The 21,822-nt window shown below is 39.8% G+C and overlaps 1 protein-coding gene across 9 annotated transcripts in view; it reads right to left on the bottom strand.

Annotated features, from left to right (window-relative positions):
* Positions 1-8,674: 8,674 nt before the first annotated feature.
* LOC109910693 (fibroblast growth factor receptor 2) overlaps positions 8,675-21,822 on the bottom strand; it is a 178,754-nt gene continuing 165,606 nt past the window's right edge. For all 9 annotated transcript variants that reach the window (XM_048608824.1, XM_048608823.1, XM_048608820.1 and 6 more), the window contains 4 exons: positions 19,629-19,699; positions 16,615-16,752; positions 15,348-15,453; positions 8,675-14,173 (listed from right to left, as the gene is read on the bottom strand). In XM_048608824.1, coding sequence (XP_048464781.1) covers positions 14,009-14,173; positions 15,348-15,453; positions 16,615-16,752; positions 19,629-19,699 — 480 coding nt within the window. In that variant the 3' untranslated portion in view covers positions 8,675-14,008. The remainder of the gene's footprint in view (positions 14,174-15,347; positions 15,454-16,614; positions 16,753-19,628; positions 19,700-21,822) is intronic.

Here is a 21,822-nt window from a genome sequence, read left to right as displayed (position 1 = left end):
CTCCTACTCAGGTAGTGTACATTCTGGCCAAAGGTATTCCATTAGGTCAATTCTGTTTCCCACATCCATAGATCAAGGCAGTTGATCAGGAAGGTCTGTGGCGGGTGTAAGACAGCGAAAATACTGATAGTAATTCACCAACGCAAATAAAATGAATACCTATAGCATGAATTTGCCAAGCATTGAGCGAATAACAGCGAGCAAGACCTGGAAAGCATTGGTCCAATTCACTTGCACTCCAAACTAACAGCAGCTTGGCGACATTGAAGAAAAAGCTTCCATTGCTCACAATTCTGTAATAGTGAGGAAATGCAGACAGTGCATTGGATAGAATCTCTTACATTTACAAACAAATCCTTTTAATGTTTCAAAGAGAAAATTAGCCATTACTAACAAAAATAACCTGTGCTGCCAGCCCACGCTGCAAAACCTGTCACAGAAATTTGCCCTACAAATTGTAAGAGTGGATCCAATGATAAGTGAAGGGAGAAATAATTAGTTTCACATCATTCCATTCAAGTGATTTTTCAATTTCTTTTAATGTTATTCTTGGATCAGTTATACTATTTTTACGTCTGAGCAGGAGATTGTGGATTCAAGCCCTGCTGTAAAGAGATGGCAGACCAGTTGAACAGATACTTTGGATCTGTCTTCACTAAGAACAGCACAAATAACTTTCTGGAAATGCTAGGGGACAGAGGGTCAAGCATGAAGGACGAACTGAAGGAAATCCTTATTAGTCAGGAAATGGTACTGGGGAAATTGATGAGATTAAAAACCCGATAAGTCCCCAGGGTCTGATGTTTTGCATCTCAGAGTACTTAAGGAAGTGGCCCTAGAAAGAGTGAATACATTGATGATTATTTTCCAGCATTCTATAGACTCTGGAAGATTTCCATTTGGACTGGAGGGTAGCTAATGTAACCCCATTTTTTAAAAAAGGAAGGAGAAAACAGGGAATCATAGCCCGGTTTGCCTGACATCATTGGTGGGGCAAACACTGGAGTCAATTATTAAGGATGTAATAACTGAGTATCTGGAAAGCGGTGACAGAATTGGTCCCAAGTCAGCATGGATTCACTAAAGGGAAATCATGCTTGACAAATCTTCTAGAATTTTATGAGGATTTGACCAGTAGAATGGACAAGGGTGAATCAGTGGATGTTGTGTATCTGGACTTTCAAAAGGCTTTTGACAAGGTCCCACACAAGAGATTAGTAAGCAAAATTGAAGTTCATGGTATCAGAGGTAATGTATTGACATGGGTAGAGAACTGGTTGGCAGACAGAAAGCAGACAGTTGGAATAAACCCTTCTGAAGAAGGGTCTAGGCCCGAAACGTCAGCCTTCCTGCTCCTCTGATGCTGCTTGGCCTGCTGTGTTCATCCAGCTCTACACCTTGTTATCTCAGTTGGAATAAACAGGCCCTTTTCAGAGTGGCAGGCAGTGACAAAGAGGTTTACCGCAGGGTTCAGGACTGGGATCCCAGTCATTCACAATAGACATTAAAGGTTTAGACAAAGGAATTGAATGCAATATCTCCAAATTCGCAGATGACACTAAGCTGTGTGGTGGTGTGTGCTGTTAGAAAGATGCTAAGAGGCTACAGGTTGATTTGGACAGACTGGCTCAGTGGGAAAATACTTGGCAAATACAGTATAACGTGAATAAATGTGAGGTTATTCACTTTGGTGGCAAAAACAGGAAATAAGATTATTATATGAATGGTGGCGGTTTAGTAAAAGGTGAGGTGCCACAAAACCTGGGTGTCATGGTGGAACAGTCGCTGAAGGTTGGCATGCAGTCGCAGCAGGTGGTGAGGAAAGCTAATGGCATGCTGGCCTTCATAGCAAAAGGATTTGTGTATGGGAGTAAGGATGTCTTGCTGCAGTTATACAGAGCCTTGGTGAGGCCACACATTGAGTATTGTGTGCAGTTTTAGTCTCCTAGTCTGAGGAAGTCCATTTTTGCTATTGAGGGAGTCCAGCGAAGGTTCACGAAACTGATTCCTGGAATGGCAGGACTCACATATAAAGAAGGCCTAGGTCAACTGGGCTTGTACTCACTGGAATTTAGAAGAATGATGGGGTATCTCATTGAAACATACAAAATCTTAATGGGACTGGACAAGCGAGATGCAGGCAGAATGCTCTGGATATTGGGAAAGTCCAGGACTAGGGGTCACAGTCTAAGAATGAGGGGAAGCCAATCAGGACTGAGATGAGGAAGAACTGCTTCACTCAGAGTTGTAAACCTATGGAATTCTCTCTCACAGAAAGCTGTTGGCGCCAGTTTGTTCAATATATTCAAGAGCGAGCTGAATGTGGCCCTTGCAGCTAAAGGGATCAAGGGGTATGGGGAGAGGGTGGAAATGGGATACTGAGATTGCATGATCAGCCATGATCGTATTGAATGGTGGTGCAGGCTTGAAAGATCGAATGGCATACTCCTGTGCCTATTTTCTATCTTTCTATTCTTAAAGACTTTGAGCAATCTAGAGTTTTTTTTTATATTCACTTGTGGTACACGGGCAATACTGGCTGGGTCATTTATTACCCATTCCTAGTTGCTCTTGAAAAGGTGGCGGTGAGCTGCCTTCATGAACTGCTGCAGTCCAAGTGCTGTAGGTTGATCCACAATGCCCATTAGGGAGGGAACTCCAGGATTTTGACCCAGCGACAGTGAAGAAACAGTGATATATATTTTCAAGTCAGGATGGTAAGTGGCTTGGAGGGGAACTTGCATTTTGTGGTATAAAAACAGAAGTTGCTGGAAAAGCTCAGCAGGGCTGGCAGCATCTGTGAAGAAAAATCAGAGTTAACATTTCAGGTCCGGTGACTCTTCCTTAGAACTGCGGTAATTCTGAGGAAGGGTCACTGGACCCGAAACATTAACTCTGATTTTACCTCACTGATGCTGCCAGCGCTGCTGAGCTTTTCCAGCAATTTCTGTTTTTGTTCCTGGTTTACTGCATCCGCAGTTCTTTCAGTTTTTATTGCATTTGATGGTGTTTGCATATATCTACTTGTCCTTCTAGATGAAACTAGCCAAAGGCTTGAAAAGGTGCTATCTAAAGTTGTTTAGTGAATGTCTGCAGTGCATCTTGTAGACAGTACACACTGAGGTTACTGAGCATCAGCGGTGGAGTGAGTGAAGGCTTATGGACGTGGTGCAATCAAGCAGGCTGCTTTGTCCTGCAGGGTGTCAAGTTTCTCGAGTGTTGTCGGGGCTGCACCCATCCAGGCAAGTGGCAAGTATTCCATCACAATCCTGACTTGTGCCTTGTAGATGTTGGACAGGCTTTGGGGAGTCAGGAAGTGAGTTACTCACCACAATATTCCTAGCTTCTGATCTTCTAACTACTTTGCTTATGTGGTGAGTCAGTTGAGTTTCTGGTCAATGTAGGTTGTTGGTAGGGGGGAACTCAGTGATGGTAACACCACTGCCTATCACGAGGTTTTTGTTAGATTGTATCTTATTGCAGATGGCCAATATTGAATGAGTGTGCACTATTGGAGCTGCTGATTCTTGGACTTCAGCTCCTGAAATCCCATGTGCATTCTCAGTAGATACAAGATACTAAATGGTACTATTTGGTTTTATCCTTTGGCACTCATTCTCTAAATTTAGATGTGGAATGGTGGGAGGAATCTTGAGTGGAGCATTTGAACCAAAATGGACTGGTTGTGCCAAATGGCCAGTTTCTGTGCTTTATATTCTACGTAATTCTGTGTGATCAAAGAGCATTGGAAAATGGGGCTTCTCCTGGTGTTCTTGCCAACATTCATGTAACATAGAATGTCAGTAAACCAGCTTATCCCATCATTTATCTTATTGCTGCTAATTGGATATTGGTGTGTGCACATTGACAGTTATAATGTAGTCAAAAAATACTTCAATGATCTTGAAGTGCTTTAGGATGTCATTATGCTACAAGCACAAATTCATTGCATCTGTTTGAGCTAACTCACTTGAAATACGTTGCTACACCTACACAGGACCAGCAAGGCATTGTATTGTAGCTGCAACACACAGCAGCTTTTCCTGCATACCCTGGGCTACATAAATACTCCCTTTTCTTTTTGAGGCCTTAGCATAATGTTATATTTGCAAGAAATATGCACAGGGATCAGACATACCACACTGCAAACGCCACTTTAGGAAATCCAAAAAAGATTATGAAATGGTTTCAGAGTAAGACAAGTGGATGTGGCAACAACATGATGGCATGGAATCATATTCTTTCCACGTTGCAAAATTTACCCATTTCTGAGTATCTAGGACACATGGACTTAGTATATTACTTGCCCAGATAATTTCTTGATCCAGGTAAGTGCAAAATATCTGCCAAGCTGATTATTTAGGGCTGGCCAAGTCTGGTAAGTGTCACAGGGTAATGGACAGCCTATGTCCAGAGACAAAGGAGGCAGATAAAGCACAAGCTGACAGCACAGGTTGATGGTCTAAAACTGGGGACTACAACCTCAGGAACACCACTCATTGTCAAGCATGGGTGAACAGGAGTGTCTTCTGCTCTTACTTTCTGTCATAAGTAGGTTGGAAGGATTTGCAGCTTGACAATCAACCCAATTGGCTATATTATGATAAGCCCTGGTTTCAGACTAGAATCCAGAGCTTCAGACTCAGAGGCAGGGACTAATTGTGCCACAAAGCCTCCTCACTGACGTCACTCGGTACTATAAAGCAGTACTATACAAAAGGCTTTGGGATACCTTGCTGGCTTTGAGAAGAGGCACAGAACCTAACTTTCCATATCATGCATGCTGTGGTGGATCCTTTATCTGCGTCTCCATCTTTTAATTAAAATTGCAACCTTCAAAACCTCAGGACAACCAAAAGCAATTTAACAGCCAAAAGTAACAATTGACTGTATATGACAGAAAATGCAGCAATCAATTTTGCTTGATCAATGTCCCAGGAATAGAGATAGAATAAATAACCATTTAAACTGTCTTAACAATGTTGGTTGAAGGGGAATTGTTAACCATTCGTTTATTTATATGCATCCAAGAGGGTAGAGGGGATTTCAGTGACCCTATAATCTGGGCTACTATAAAATGATGGGAAGGATGTTAGCAGAATGAAAGATATTTCAATGTCTCAGTGTTTCTGTAGACATTACAACCCAAATCTTGGAAGCAAGAAGCAAAGAACCTTTAACTGGACAAATCCCGGGTTTTGTATGAAATTGGGACGGAACACCATGTAAAGCAGTTACAATCTGCCTAGTCACCTTTGCATATATTTGTGCATTGCAAGTCTTGCCTAAAAGCTATCAAGCTCAGGAAGATGTGAAATAAAAGTGATTCATTTTAGTAAAGAATTCCATTCAAAATGATAGCCTTTCTTTTCACGCATTTTGTTTTATCCTAACTTTACTTTTTGACTTCATTACTCCACTGCAAACTGTCTTCTTAACTGATGGCTTCCTGACTGCATTAACTCTGCCCTCACCTACATCTAAAAGTCCAAGAGGCTGAAATTTCTTTGCTACTAAGATCAAGACGATCCAATCGGTTTCCTCTGCTGCTTCAATCACTTTCCCTCAGGCCAAACTTCTAATTTAGCCCCCAGTGCCTTTGGACTGAACATGAACTTATCTCGTTTCTCACATAACTCTTCTCATGCAATATTTGACTCTAAAACATTGTCCTATATCCAATCTCTCTTTTCTCTCCCATGCCCCTGAAACATGTTCCATCTCCTAAATCAATGCCTATCATTTCCACAATTCCATGTTTGAATGTCTCCGATTAGGCTTCCACCTCTGCTATAGTACCAAAATGGCCATCAAAGTCACCAATGATATCCCCAATATAACTAAGCCATGGTAAAATCTCTCTCCTGACCCTTCTTGATCTTGAAATGGGTGACCGTACCAATCCCTCAATTCCTCTTCACTGTTACCAGCTGTAACGGACTCATCTCATTTAGTTCCATTCTTATCAATTCATTCATAGCCAGATTATCACTTCTCTTCCTGCTCCTGCACTGTTAACTCTGGTGCCTCAAAGGACCTATCTTTGAATCCCTTCTATTTCAATTACTTGCTACCCCTCAACAACATCATCCAAAGTTTTCACATGTTTGGTAACATCCCCAGTTCTACCCTACTCCACCTTTCATAACTCCTGTATTATCACTAAATTACCAGTCTGCTTGCTTAACATCCACTGTCGAATGAGCAGAAATTTCCTCCAACTAAATCTTTGAGAAAACTGAAGTCATTGTATTCAGGTCCTCAACGTGAGCTCCGTTCCATAGCTACTGACGTCATCCCTCTCCCTAGCAACTGGCTGAAGCTGAACTAGTTTGTTTGCGAACTTGATGTCATTAGTGATCTTGTTATGAGTTAGAGACCACCTATCCTTACCATCACTAAGACTACCTGGTTTCGCATCATCTGACTTTACAATCAGCTGCTTTGTTGATGAACTATACGTCCAAGCTGTTGTTACATCTTGCCTTGACTATTGCATTTCATTTGGCCTCTTATCAGTCAGTCCATAAACTTAAGCTCATCCAAAACTCTGCTGCACCATCCTTTTCATGTAGCACCCAGTATTGCCTGACTCAATTTGTTTCCCAGTTAGGTTATTCCTCCAGTTTAAAACGTTCAGCCTGGTTTTCAGATTCCTGAATTGCTTTGCCACTCCTTATCCCTGTCACCTCCTCCAGCTCCACACTCTTTCAAGATAGCTGCACTTCCACAGTTCCAGCTTCCTGAAATGTCTCCCATGTTGGTTGGCAACAATGCTTTCAGCTGCTTAGGCCCTGACCTTGAATTCTTTCCCTAAACCTCTCAAGTTTTCTTCGTTCCCTTAAAGCACTGTTTAAAACCTACCTCTTTAGTCATCTTTCCATACTGTCCCTCAATACGTTATGTAGCTCAATGTCAAATTTTATTTGATAATTCTCCTGTAATGTGCCTTGGTTTGCTTTAAATTGAAGATACTATATAATTCAAGGTATGGATGTTGTCTACACTAGAAAATACTTAATTTGTACAGTATAAGTAACCTACTAAATCCTAAAAGAAATGATCTACCAAAGATATTGCCGTCTTCAACCTCAACCTTAAGATGTACCATGAACAAAGCCTTTAGGCAAATCTCCTTTTTGGCACTCAGAGATAGCAAGAACTGCCGATGCTGGAGTCAGAGACAATACCGTGAGGAGCTGCAGGCACACAGCAGGCCAGGCAGCATCACAGGAACAGGAAATCACTCGGAGATAGCAAGAACTGCAGGCCCTGTTCCTGTTCTTCTGATGCTGCCTCCTCTTTGGCACTATCCATTTACTTCCTGTCTCAGTGTCACACATCCAGTTGTATTGGCAAAGAGTCTATAGAACCACAAATTGTTCTCACATTTTCATCTTCTCCGATCTTTACTTCAATAGCTCAACGTGTTTATTAAGTAGCACACCCATTTACTCATATAACATATGAAATACTAGGATTGTTTTCCCTTTCCTTTGTAGTGCATTTGTATCACTAAGACATGTCGGTAAAACCAATGCAAAAAGGGTGAGGTATCAATCTGCCTTTTGCTAGTGGCTTGCCTTTCTTGTGAAGTGTTTGAATCATTATACTTTAAGCTGAAATCCAAATTTCCAGATAACAGACCAATGATGAAGCAATCACATCTCAACACCATAGACAAGTAAAAGCTTTGAAATTACAAAACATTTGTTACAAGATTTAAAACGCTGGAGGAAAATGTCACTGCCTTAGAATGGCTTTTTTCCATTAGATGTATGAAAAAAAAATTACCTTCTCTTACTGTCAACAGTTGTGGAGTTATGTAAAACTTTAGCAGCAGGATTAGTGGTGGGTGGAGGTAATGAACAGATTTTGCTGGTATTGATAATAATGACTAATGAACATTTGCTGACTGGTGGTACAGAACATTTTCTACTTTATTGACCATTTGTTTACGTTGACAGAAGACTAGCCATCAAAATAACAGGCAAAACTAGAAAGCATTTGTTGGACAATGGGCCCAAATTAAGTTTAGCTCCATTCTAAACTATAGCCTGCTGATATCCTGACATTAGTATTTTTATTGGTCATTGGTAATAAAGAACAATTCTTGTCAACAATGTACTGGCAGCACACCCTGTATTTCAGGTTGTGTAGGAAGCCGTAATAATTTTACATTATGAAACTGACCTGGTTAACAAACAGAACTTGATGTCCTAAATTATAACATGACCATATGAAATACTCCAACATAAGGTGAACTGTGATGGTGTAAAGATGTAACAAAATTGCAATTACAATCTTCTTTTAGCTGTGCTAATGTTTGCTTTCAAATTACTACAATGACCTTTAGTATATAATCAACCAAATAGCCTTTTGACTTGTGTACCTTGGAACTACAAGTCAATCTACCACCTGTAACATTATGTAAATATATCCTAGAAAATACTTGATGTTTTCTTGACTTGAATGAACAAAGTTCTTGTGTTCAACACCATACTTTCTTATCTTGGAGTACAAACGATGAGGTTAACACCCATATTCAAACAAACTCGATATTTATATTCCTAAGCAACTACCTATTTCAAAACATAACAGCTAGATGACAGATAGCTAAGTTTCAATTTATTACTTTTTATTAGTGGCCAAACACTTAATACAAAGGCTGCTATTTTCAGTGTGGGCTTAGAATATTTTATTGTCTCCTTTAAGATCTCTCAAATTATCAGCATCAACAAAATACAAAACATTTAAATACCTCCGTGCTGGTCAACAATTTCACAAGAACACTTCTGGGAAGAAAAACTATAAACATTTAAATTAAGTGGGCGTGGCTCTTGGCTTTTAAAAGCAAATTAACCTAGGTAAAAGTTTTTGGTTACATTTTCTTCTTGCTTTATAGAAATGTGCCCAACAGCATTCAAGGAAACAAAAACAGTATAATATAGAAGCAAATCTTTCATATAAACAAATCATTTACAGCCTTAACTAGGCTTTTAATTATTTGAAAAATTGTAACAACAAAATAGAAATTTTTTGTAAAAAAATTCAATAAATTAGATATACATTGTATTATGAATTTCATGCACAAATCTGAACATTATGACACAAAGGATCGTAAATGCTTTATAAAAATATACAAAGTACTGGAATGTAGAAAAGAGTGAACAAAGCTCTTTCTCATGGAAGCCAAGTAGCTATTCTACAGTTTGGTCTTGCTGGTTTCCTGCCCCTCACAACATATTACATCATCTAATTAGTTCATGGATCTTGATTCAGGCAAACAGATCTCACATTGTTGTTTCTTCTCCTTATTCCACTTTGACACAATCATTTGGAAGAAAATGCTGGATTATATCTATCATTATATGTTTTGCTTTCACTGAACTGGCAAGTTTTCGTAGCTGAACTGAACAAATAACATGCTGTGTCATGTATGAAAAATTATCAACTGGCTCACATTTAATCTAAATGACAACACCTATAATTTACAGTAACATAGTACCTCTTCTGGCAAAGGTGATCGAATTTGGATAGCTGTTTGTTTTTTTTTAAAGTGCACTTTAAAATCTTGATCTAGAAATAGGTCATACTTACAGCAATCACAAGTGGAGATTATTCAAGCTGAATGCATGTTATTTAGAACTTAGAAAAATGCAAACAATTTTTCCAATGTTGACAAACCTAGGTTAATGTCTGAAAGCAAGAAGCATATTTTTCAGGGCAACAAACATCTAATGAACAAGGTCTGTTTTGCACGATAAATCACATTATTATCCTGGAAATCTGGCCCACTTATCCACCAATAATTAGCAGAATATCCTTACTCAAGTGTATATTATTTTAGTAAATGAATGCAAGATCAAAAACATTTTGTTTCAGATGTTAGAGAAATTTGAAAAGGGCACATTTATGCTTGGTCCTGAGTACACAGAAGGTGCGTTCTGTCAACCGAGGTCACACGTGTTGTGTTCTCTAAAATCTGATGACCTGTAAAGGTATTCTTACTTCACTGGCCATTTTGGCACCACTGGAAAGCTCGCTACTGGAGGTAATAAAGTGAGCATACATATCTAATGTAATAAAACAACTTTCTTCAAATATTACAATACCAGCAAACAATGGAAGTAATTGTTCAGGGCACTTGAATGGCCCGGAACATTCACATCAATGATACTGCATCTTATTTAATAAAATCAAGGATTGTAAAGGGAATTTGTGCACAGAGCCTAAAGAGATAGGAGAGGTCCTTAATGAATACTTTTCTTCAGTATTCACAACTGAGAGGGACCTAGTTGTAGAGGAGGACGTTGTGAAACAGGCAGGTAGGCTAGAGGAGGTTGATGTTAGTAAAGAAGATGTGTTAGGAATTCTGAGGAAGTTGAAGATAAATAAGTCCCCCGGGCCTGATGAGATTTATCCAAGGATTCTATGGGAAGCGAGGGACGAGATCACAGGGCCTTTGGCGATGATCTTTTCGTCCTCACTGTCCATGGGTATAGTGCCAAAAGATTGAAAAAAAGCAAACGTCATTCCCTTGTTCAAAAAAGGAAACAGGGATAACCCCGGAAATTACAGACCAGTTAGTCTTACGTCAGTGGTGGGCAAATTATTGGAAAGGGCTCTGACAGACAGGATTTATGATCACTTGGAAAGGCACAGTTTGATTCGTGATAGTCAGCATGGATTTGTGAGGGGTAGATCATGCCTCACAAACCTTATTGAATTCTTTGAAGAGGTGACCAAACACGTGGATGAAGGTGGGGCAGTGGATGTGGAATACATGGATTTAAGTGAGGTGTTTGATAAGGTTCCCCATGGTAGGCTCATGCAGAAGGTAAGGAGGCATGGGATAGTGGGAAATGTCGCAGATTGGATTCAGAATTGGCTGACCCTTATAAGACAAAGGGTGATAGTGGATGGAAAATATTCAACATGGTGCTCAGTTATGAGTGGTGTACCACAAGGATCTGTTCTGGGTCCTCTTCTATTTGTGATTTTTATAAATGATTTGGATGAAGGAGTGGAAGGGTGGATTAGCAAGTTCGCGGACGATACGAAGGTGGGTCACATTGTGGACAGTGCGGAGGGCTGTTCTAGGTTACAAAGGGACATTGATAGGATGCAGAGCTGGGCTGAGAAGTGGCAGATGGAGTTTAACCCTGAAAAGTGTGAGGTGATTCATTTTGGAAGGACAAACTTGAAAGCAGAATACAGGGTTAACGGAAAGATTCTTGGCGGCGTGGAGGAGCAGAGGGATCTTGGGGTTCATGTTCACAGTTCCCTTAAAGCTGCCACCCAGGTGGATAGACTTGTTAAGAAGGCATATGGTGTGTTAGCTTTCATTAATAGAGGGATTGAGTTCAAGAGCTGTGAAGTTATGCTCCAGCTATACAAAAGCCTGGTTCGGCCACATCTGGAGTATTGTGTCCAGTTCTGGTCACCTCATTACAGGAAAGATGTGGAAGCGTTGGAAAAGGTGCAGAAGAGATTTACCAGGATGTTGCCTGGAATGGAGGGAAGGTCTTATGAGGAAAGGTTGAGAGAGCTAGGACTTTTCTCTTTAGAACGACGAAGGATGAGAAGTGACTTGATAGAGGTGTACAAAATGATCAGAGGTATAGATAGAGTAGACAGCCAGAGACTTTTTCCTAGGGTGGAGGTAGCTTTTACGAGGGGGCATAATTTTAAAGTGAAAGGAGGTAGATATCGGGGAGATGTCAGAGGTAGGTTCTTTACTCAGAGTGGTAGGGGTGTGGAATGCATTGCCGGAGAGGGTAGTGGAGTCGGCCTCATTAGGGGCATTTAAGCAGCAATTAGATAGGCATATGGATGATAGTATAAGGTAGCGGTGGAGGTTAGATAGACCTTAGGTTTCGGGTAAAAGTTCGGCACAACATCGTGGGCCGAAGGGCCTGTACTGTGCTGTACTGTTCTATGTTCTATGTAACATGACATAACATGTATCCATCCTATAAATCAGATTAAACTTATTTGAATATAATGTCAAGCAATACCAGCTATGGAAAATGACAGTGTCTTATTACACAAAATTCCTTAGTTTATCAATTCCGCTGGGTTTTGTTTTTACTTCACAACAGGCTTGAAATATTAGCAATGTGTATCCATTTCTGACAGCTATTCATTTAAATATTATTGGAGTTTCAAAAGGGACCAGTTTAGGACCTTAATATTTCGGTCAATAGAACAGTTCTTTTTTCCAGATAATCTTCAGTCGCACACGCTTGCATCTCAATGGTTAAAACCAAAAACACATTAATATTCAGTTAATGTTACATGTTTGAAATGTATAAGAAGTTAGATCATCCATATCAAAATAATTAGACAAGGTAATTTTGTATGTCTGATAAAGTACACATTCAGCTTGTCATAATGTAAAAAAATTCTAATTGTAACTTTCCATTTCTAAAAGTGGCCCATTGTACAACTATTCAAATAAAACGTTCAGATTCGTTGTTGCTAACATGACCTAATATGCCAAATAGGACCAAACAGGATCTAAATCTGCAGCAATGCACCTGTGAATTTCCTTAACCCAGTGTTGTTAGGGTCAAATCAAATACATTCAGGTCAATTAAGGCTGTTTTCTGCTCCAATACCACTGGCAGCCATGCTGTCGATAAGAAAGAGAATCATGATGTTGCTGCAGCAGGGTACCCATCACAGCATGCGATAAGGCAACCAGTCAATTAAAGAAACAAAAGAATCATGAACTGGAAAAAAAGACTTCTGAGAAGCCTTGAGCACATAGGAAGTGAAGGGCAACATTCACTTGGCGTTCCTCCAGTAAAGAACTTTGGCAACTTACTGAAACTGCCACCATTACAAAGCTGTACCTGGGGACGGTGGTGACATTGGCAGTAAGGAGGAGAGGGGCACAGTTCTTCATCCTTCTCAATACACCACAATCATCGGTATTTATTCACACATTTCAGCGAGGAAGGGACCGATGGAAAGCACAATATTGTAGTTGAGGCAAGAATGAGGAAGTTACTCTTGTCACCCAAGCTCCCCCTTGACCTCAAGCCCTGTTCACCATTAGCATGGTGTAGGAAAAGCAAGCTATCGTTTCCAAAACTATGTCATAAGTAATTTTCTTATGAACTGCTAAATTTGTACATTAGCTTGTGCTCAAACCCAGCACGTTACAATTTGAAAATATTAATAAGACATGTTATACCTGTGCAAAACCTCAACTGAAACTCTATCTGCAGCTTCCTACCACATTTTTCTGGGCAGTCAACTACTTAAACAAAGCAATGAAAACATCCATTCCATTGTGCTTTACAGGTCAGTCTATGCGCTGGCTAGCAAAAGCTACACAAAATACAAGAAACATCAAAGATTAATTGTTTTAATTGTTGCTGTTAAATACCAAATCAGTTAAATAAATTATTATTCCCTGAAAACAAAGAATATTTTAAGTGTCTTGACAATGTTTCATAACTGAAGTGCTAGGAATCGCTGCAGAAGCAGTTTTCAAAAGCGATTAACTAACAAAAGTTGCTTTCATTTCTGATTGCAATAGACTCACCTTTATATCCATACAAAAAATAATTCACTGTAAATATATATAATATATATATTTATACATATTTGGGTATATTTACATTATAGCCAGCACATATTTTGACTCTGAAGTTTTATGCTGGATAAATTTTCCAATATTACAAAATTAACAATCTAGGCAAAACTTCTTACTTCAAGTCTTGCCTAAAGTCCAAACAGTAATGGAATGAAAACTGGCCTCTACGCCAAAGCAAAATTTTGGTCTTAAAACTTATTCTGTCTTCCTTAGCAACAAAATATATTCAGTTGCACATTTTCTCCATGAACAATCTGTTCCAGTCCTTGTTTTGCATTGTTTCCGTAATAACCATACCGAACAAACATTCCATTCTGGAGCCCCCAGGTTTCACGAAGATACATTTGAAACAGAGATGGCCACACTTAAAGTCAATTTTGTAAATGATGGCTTTTTCATTCAGGTTTTAACAGTGCCATTCATGTGTGGTTGATATTTTGACAGACATGGCTCACTGGGCATAGGATCAGAGAACACAGAGTCATCTCCCGATGAGCAAGAACTTCTTGTATCAGGATAACTGGGTGAATACTGTTCTAGAGGTGCAGAAAGGTCCAAATAGTCCTGCCAATAGAATGGTGGAGATTTGTTAAAATTACGTGATGTAATTTATATTCTTGACAATGCACTATCAAAGAATCAAATTTTAGTAGGTTAATTAGGTTAAAGCCAAAACAAATGTATCTAGATGCCTTATGGCATTAGCATAGCTACTGAAAAGTTAATATATGTTATATTCAACCTGTAACTCCACCTAGTGAAGCGATAAATACGTTAAGATAATGTAGGAAAAAAATCCCATTACAGTCCTACGTGCTTGCTCCGTTTTGATTTTGAAATGTTATTGACCAGAAATTGATTTGCTCAAAGTACTCAAAGCGCATTAGGTTAAAATCAGAGATTTCTTATATGTGTTGTTATCTGCTCAAACTACACAATATTCCAAAATGTAACAACATCAAAGAACAGGACTGCAAATTTAAACATCCAGCAAATGCTCATTTCAATCCAAAATCTCCTACCTGAAATATTTGCCACAAGTTTCGATAGGTCATGCTGTAAACATAAACCCCATTAACATAATACGTGGCAGAAGTGCGGACTACATGTCTGAACTACTATTAACATGCAAACAGTATCTAGCTCATGGGTACAATAATAAGCTACATACTCAAGAATAATATTAAAACTATGATTGCTAAGAGGTCAATGTTGTAGCATAAAAGCTACTATTTAAATTTATGATTAGCTTTGGACTTGAGATTTTTAAAAAGTCTGATAACAAGAACACAAATTCTATACTTTTGCTTTCTTCACCAACAAACAATAGTAAGAGATATTCTCCAAATCAAGTGGACAGATTTTCAGCGCAGTCTATGCCAAAGGTCACTACAAAGCATTTCATCAGTCATGAACAGGCCAATATCATTGTGATCATCAGCTGGAAATCAGCTCTTTTTATCATCCTTTGATGTCACTTGAGAAAGACTACTGATTGTTGGTGCCAATTAATTGGCATCAATAAAATGTTTTTCTTCAAACAGTGAGTCTTCGTTTGATCAAGATTGTTGTCTCACAGTCAAGGCTGCATGGTTTATAATGCATTATTCATTAGGTAAAAAAAGAACTGCTTTTGCTGATGTTATAATATTTATAGGCAAAACATGCGTAAAGGGCAATAATTCATGACAAATTATGTTAGCTGAATATTACAATCAAGTATTATGGTTAAGCTTACCGCACTAGACGTTAATGTGAGAATTCGGTCCAAATCTTCAACTAGCTGTTTAAAGGTTGGTCTTTGTGAAGGGATAGCATGCCAACAATCACGCATCATCATGTATCTACAGCAAAGATAAGAAGTGCATTTTTCTCACATCATACTACTTTGCAGTTAAATTGGTAAAACAATTATAATACAAATAGCAATTCTTTTTTCCTCTGTTGCTTAGCAACTTTCTGTAATGCAGCCACAGATTTTTGCAATGCAATCACAAGCCAAGTCATTGTGTAAAGAATAATGGTTAGGTTTTTTTTTTACATTTCTAATCTGCCATCAACTTTCAGTGATCAAAAATGTCTGTAGTTCCAAGACTTTTAACCTAGATTTTAGCGTCCAGGGAGATTTTCAGATGAGTGTACTATTGGCAAGTAGCCTGAAGATCAGAGAAATACATTTGGACTCCTCTGAAATTTAAAAGTAAGAAATCCCATCAAGCGCATTTATTTTGCATCTTGTGAAATTGTCAGTTTTAAATTGAGTATCAGAATACAATTAAGGATTGCTAATAATTGGTGATGCCAAGTCATTGTTTACGATATATAATAACTTTGTTATTTAGCACGTGAACCAAGATCTGGGTGAGGTGCTCAGACTTTTTTGCAGGCTAATTACCGTGAACAATACGAGAAAAGAGCTGTAACTCCCTGCTGAATGTTTCCAGAGGTTGAAGGTTTGATTCATGGGTGTTGTTTAGGCACTTGCAGCATGAGTAATCTTAGTTAAATGGGTCACCATCAGGTGTGGTCTGCATTTTCCTAAATACTACCTAAACACCCAAAGAGTTGCAGATCAAGATACCGCCTTAAAGTGTCAGCTACAGGTCTTTGCCTTTTGCTAAAGGATAGTACATTTCAAACAATATTCTGAAATTGTCACTCTTGGAACTATCATTTGTGTAACAGAATTTTAAACTTCTGAACATGCCAGTAACTTTTTTAAGCTTTCAAATTTACATTGTAGTTGGAAGTTTTGAATTCACAAAACAGTTGCTAGCTTTTCTAATTTTGGCACTAAGCATTACTCTTAACTGTTCCAAAATCAAGTGTAACAGCCCGATACAGAAAAAATCTCTTTCAGTTTATCTCTGGTCCCCAGTGCCCACTATGTGCTGATGGTGCATACGTGGGTGAGAAGTATAAAGATACTTGGGCATGCAACCTTTGGGCCATTGACGTCTGTTATATTTGATAGTTGTGTCCTACAAACAGTATTACAAACTCACAGGTCATTAGTACAGTTGGCTGGTTTGTCCATCCTGTGACCTTCCTTGAGAAGTTTGAAAAGTTCTTCAACTGGAATGCCTGGATATGGTGATCCTCCCAAGGTAAATATTTCCCACATCAGCACACCGAATGACCATCTGCAATATTAACAAGTATTAGCAAGAGTTTCCAGCATGTTCATTTGCTTCCACCTTGCCTTTCTTTGTTTTCACCTTCTCCACAATGTTCGTCCCTCACTTTGACTGTACTGAAGGCAGTGACTTATGGAACAATACCATTCTACGGACAGTCTCTCAAAATATCTCAACACCTCATCTAGTAAGCTTTTTTTCCTGAGTTATATTTTAGTGAAGTATCAACAGAATCTAATTTGCAGTCATTCAACATTCATTTTATGATGAGGATAACCATCTAATGACTGACTGGCAATGATAGACAAGAGGTGGGACCTCTGCAGGAGGTCTTGCCTCAGAGTGCTGCAAGCCATCAAAGGCCAACAGCAATTTCACTGGGAGAAGTAGTGCATTTGGGAGGAGGTGGAGGTGTCCCACACTGGATCAGGATTTGGAAATTGTTTGGTAGTTTCACTGAAGCTAAGCTGGCTGATGGACATGGCACTTTCTCCTGCCGGTTAATTCCTGGAGGCAGCAGGATGAGCTGTTTGTCTTGGCCTCAACTGACCTACTGGAGAGCAGGTCGCTTGATCTATTCCAGCTGCTGATAAATTTCTGAAGGTGCAGGGGAAGGAAGGTGGGGGCTAGGCCGGTTGCCTGCTAGGTTTAACCTGCACCCCGCACCATCCCCCGACATCTTCAAACACACCAGCAGAGAGGGCAAGTTAATTCCAATCCCAAGAGATCAATAATGTATTGGTTGAAACTTAGAGACATTCAGACCATTTCCAATGTCCATTCGGATACCCAGGAATAGCAAAAGCACCATAGAGCAGTGACTGAAACCTGGAAATTCCTGCTCTCCTTAATGCAGTATCACACCACAATGCTTTATGCACTGTGACCACCAAAGTAGACTAGTTACTGATTGGGTGTTTCATGATTTGACAGCTTGGCCGCATTACTGATGACTCTATTTGCTCATATTTTCACTAAGAAAGCCAAATTACAATTTTACTTTAGAAAATTTGGTCTCTAGTTACATTGCCTTCCTTCGTTAACACAAACAGAACTCGGCACTTGCATTTTTATTAAACAGCAAATGAGTCTCACTGGAGTTTTAAGCCACAGCCAGGCATGATTCCTTTTGTTTTAAAAAAAATCTGGTGCTTGTTTTAAAAAAAGATCAACTTGATATCCCACCTCTTCAGTGAGTTATGCAGGTCTCAGGGTTTTAAAAACTACAGGACTTGCTGACCTTCCAGATCAGATGAGAAGCTGTTGAGCTCTTCAATGTGAAATCCAAAGGTTAGCATGTGTAGGTTGCTGACAGGATGAGTACATGCTGGTGAGGCAATAAATAGAACAATCCTTTGTCAGCCCTATGTCTGCGAATTTCAGTAAAGCCTTCTACAGTAACCGAGCTAGCTTACAATTTATCAATGTGCCTCAAAGTTAGGAAGATTAGTAACAGTGTTGTCAATCTCTGTTGACTGTTAATCCAGAGACCCAGGTAATGTCCTGGGTACCCAGGTTCAAATGCCGTCATGGCAGATGGTGGAATTTTACTGTAATAAAAATCTGGAATTAAGAGTCTAATGATAAGCATGAACCCATTGCCAATTGTCAAGGAGAACCCATCTGGTTCACTAATGTCCTTTAGGGAAGAAAGCTGCTATCCTTACCTGGTCTGACCTACATGTGACTCCAGACCCACAGCAATGTAGCTGACTCTTAATTGCTCCCTGGGCAACTTGGGATGGGCAATAAATGATAATCTAATCAGTGACACCCTCATCCAGCAAAAGAATATAGAAAAGGAAGATCCAAAGTGACCATCTTTCAATATACAATATTTTGGATATGTCTCTTTTCATGCTTCTGATCTACATATTCCTCAAGGTGCTCTGCTGAGGCCTCGATACAGCACTGTAACTCTTGTTTAGGTAGATGTCTGAACAAATGTTATCTCCCTTTTCACAATGGGAAAACCATTGGCCAAATTGCATGGAGGCAGCAATGGGGCTTCAGTTTCTGGCTACAGAGCCAGGGAGGCACCCATGTTGCCTCTTTTCAAGAAGGCTTCTCCCATCTTGCTTTAATCAAGCACTTGACAGGCCAGTGACAGGCTTTCCCCCAGTCATCAAGCACTCCGCAGGGCAATTCCTACCTGGATGAAGCAGCCAGCAATCACAGGTATGTAACACTATTGAACGGCACATGACGAAAGAGGCAGTGGCAGGCGCACACACAGACATTCCTCTCTCACATACCACTCAAGTCACCCACAGGGGCTTCGAGCTTGGTTACAAGGATGGGAGTTGGGGGTCAGGGGTGGATGCTCAGTCCCTCTCCCCAACATTTTGATGCTGGATCTGAACGAGTTTGCCTTTCTCCAGTAAAGACTGCAAGCAGACACGCACGTCAGGCTTGTTGCATGGCAATGCCCTCTCCCACTGCTCAGTAAACAGCAGTGGTGGCAGGATGAGTGGGCATTGATCACGTAAGGGCTTCAATTGGTGGCGTTCCTGTTGCAGACACAATTGAGGCAGAGACAGGGTGGCAGCGAGTTCCCCAGAAAACAGGATAAATGATTCTGCTCCCAGGATAAAGGATTTAAGATATCATTAAAGAGACAGACCATGCCATAGTGCTGGAATTGTTTATCTAAAATAATTTTCAATTATTTAATTGTGCGTATCAGTCTCTGATGAGGTAATCGAATATTCATTAATATTATGATATTATCATTTTTCATTATTTACAAAACTGCATGGAAAGAAATCAGCAGAATGTGTGTCAATTACATATACCCGGGCAGAATTGACAGATGTCTGGAGTAAATAGATTATTAAAAGGAAGAAAGCATATTTTTATTTGGTGGAGTCATCAGTACTTACACATCACTTTGGTGGGTGTAGACTCTGTCAAAAAGAGCTTCTGGAGCCATCCATTTCACTGGCAGTCGACCCTAGGATGTACAAAAAATTTATAATCAAAAATCAAAAGCATTTAAGCAATACAAAATGGAATTATTGCAAAATTAGACTTAGGCCAGTCAGGAATGAAATCGGGAGGCACTTAACCTGCAGGAAGGCCAGTGGATATCTTAAATATATGCCAAACGGCCAAGAATGCTAGATTAAGTACTCAAGTCTAAGACTGAAATATTTTTGTAAAGAAATGTGTGTTAAAGAACTTACACCACTGGTAGGGAAATAGATTTGAGGTGCAAATCAGCTAACTTAATTCAGAATACTCAGATTGAAGGTCTACTATGCTATCTTAGAGCTAATTCGTTCAACAGGTCAGGAGCAACAGCTAACAGCCCTTTTATCAAGAGAATTTAGGCAGAGTTGACAAGGATGCTCAGATGGGAGGATATATAGGGCCTAGCACAGTTAATCAATCCCAAAATGCCAGTCACAGTTCCCTGTGGAGAAAGTTTTATTTTCCTGCTTTGATCTTCTCTGCTCACTAAAGCCTTCGTCTCAGAGATTCCGACAGCACAGCAGGGTTGGTGCCTATGCTGTGCCTCAATAGGTTTGGGTCACCTGCCCCAATTACTCCAATGATGCTGTCCCTGCAGTTTGTGGCAGGGTCATGACAGGGGCAAAGCAGCTTGCAGAAGTCTACTTCATCGCTCGTATCAGCAATTGTAAAAAAATTTCAGCTTTTAAGGTATCCAGAGTGTATACTTATTTTAATATTTTAAAATGGATATTCACGTCCCATTTCTCAATCAATTTCACAGAGGAGAGAAGACTTACCACTTACTCTAAGATATTGTTGCAGTGACACATCCAGTCAATTTGGGGATCACAGGAGCCAATTTATACACAGCGTGATCTGTTTTAGTGGCAGTAGTCAATGAATAATATTGTGCAGGAAGCTGACAGAATGCTCATGTTTATCTTTAAATATTATCATGGATCTTTATGTCAATTTGAATGGGTTGATGTTTTATTTGAAAGATGGCCTATTTGGCCCAGCAGCATTCTCCAAGTACTACACTGAAGCACCAACTGGATTTTATAATCAAGTCTCTGAGAGTGGACTTTAACTACAATTTTTGATGAAAGGGACAGATTGCTATCACTGGGCCAAAGCCAACACTGACATTGTAGGTAACTCAGCTTAATGTTTTTTTCTCCCTTCAACTAATCTGTTACCTCCATTTGCCATCCACAGAGTGATGCAATTAAATGGAGTGCTCTCTCATTGTAGATAATAGCTTCTACCATATTTACATCAATCCTAAAACTACTTGAGTCACAGATTATACCTGAAGCACCCTCCAACCCAAGCCCCACTGGAGTTTAGAGTCAGCACGACAGACCTCATTTGCAGTGTCCACATTGCTGCAATTGCCGCTTCGCATACAATGACAACCCATGTCAGCTGACTGCAGAAAATCCTAAAGCACCCCGGTTAAAATTCCTCCCCCCTCCCCCCACCACCCTGCCTCACCCTTTTAGCCCATGAACTCTCAATGGTTCGACTGCTCCTTTTCTTCTGCCACTTATCACAACAACCATTACTGAACAACAGCAAGTCCTGTTTGAACCTCAGGAGTAAGAACTGTCAGCTCATTATTTTTATTAAAAGACATTCTAAAACATTCAGAGATAGTAGGAACTGCCAATGCTGGAGAATCTGAGATGACAAGGTGTAGGAGCTGGATGAACACAGCAGGACAGGCAGCATCAGAGGAGCAGGAAAGCTGACATTTTGGGTTCGGACGTTTCTTCAGAAATGGGGGAGGGTTTATCTACCTTCCATCATCGCCTCCCCTCCTCTCTCTATTTATTTGAGTCCCCTTCCCCTCCCCCATTTCTGAAGAAGGGTCCAGACCCAAAACGTCAGCTTTCCTGCTCCTCTGATGCTGCCTGGCCTGCTGTGTTCATCCATTCTAAAACATTGTCTTGTTATGGTAATCTGTGACAGATTTGGTGTTTGCTGATATGAAAATACAGTATGCTTGAGCAAAAACATGAGAAAAATGTGCAATGTGCAGTCAGATTGCCTACTGTAGCTAAACTATTAACTCTAACCCCACTTAGCTATTTATCTCCAATTTCATACAGTCATGAT

This window comes from Rhincodon typus, chromosome 20 (assembly GCF_021869965.1).
Source record: "Rhincodon typus isolate 14 chromosome 20, sRhiTyp1.1, whole genome shotgun sequence".
Taxonomy (NCBI): Eukaryota; Metazoa; Chordata; class Chondrichthyes; order Orectolobiformes; family Rhincodontidae; genus Rhincodon; species Rhincodon typus.
This window is presented reverse-complemented; position numbering and strand designations above follow the sequence as displayed.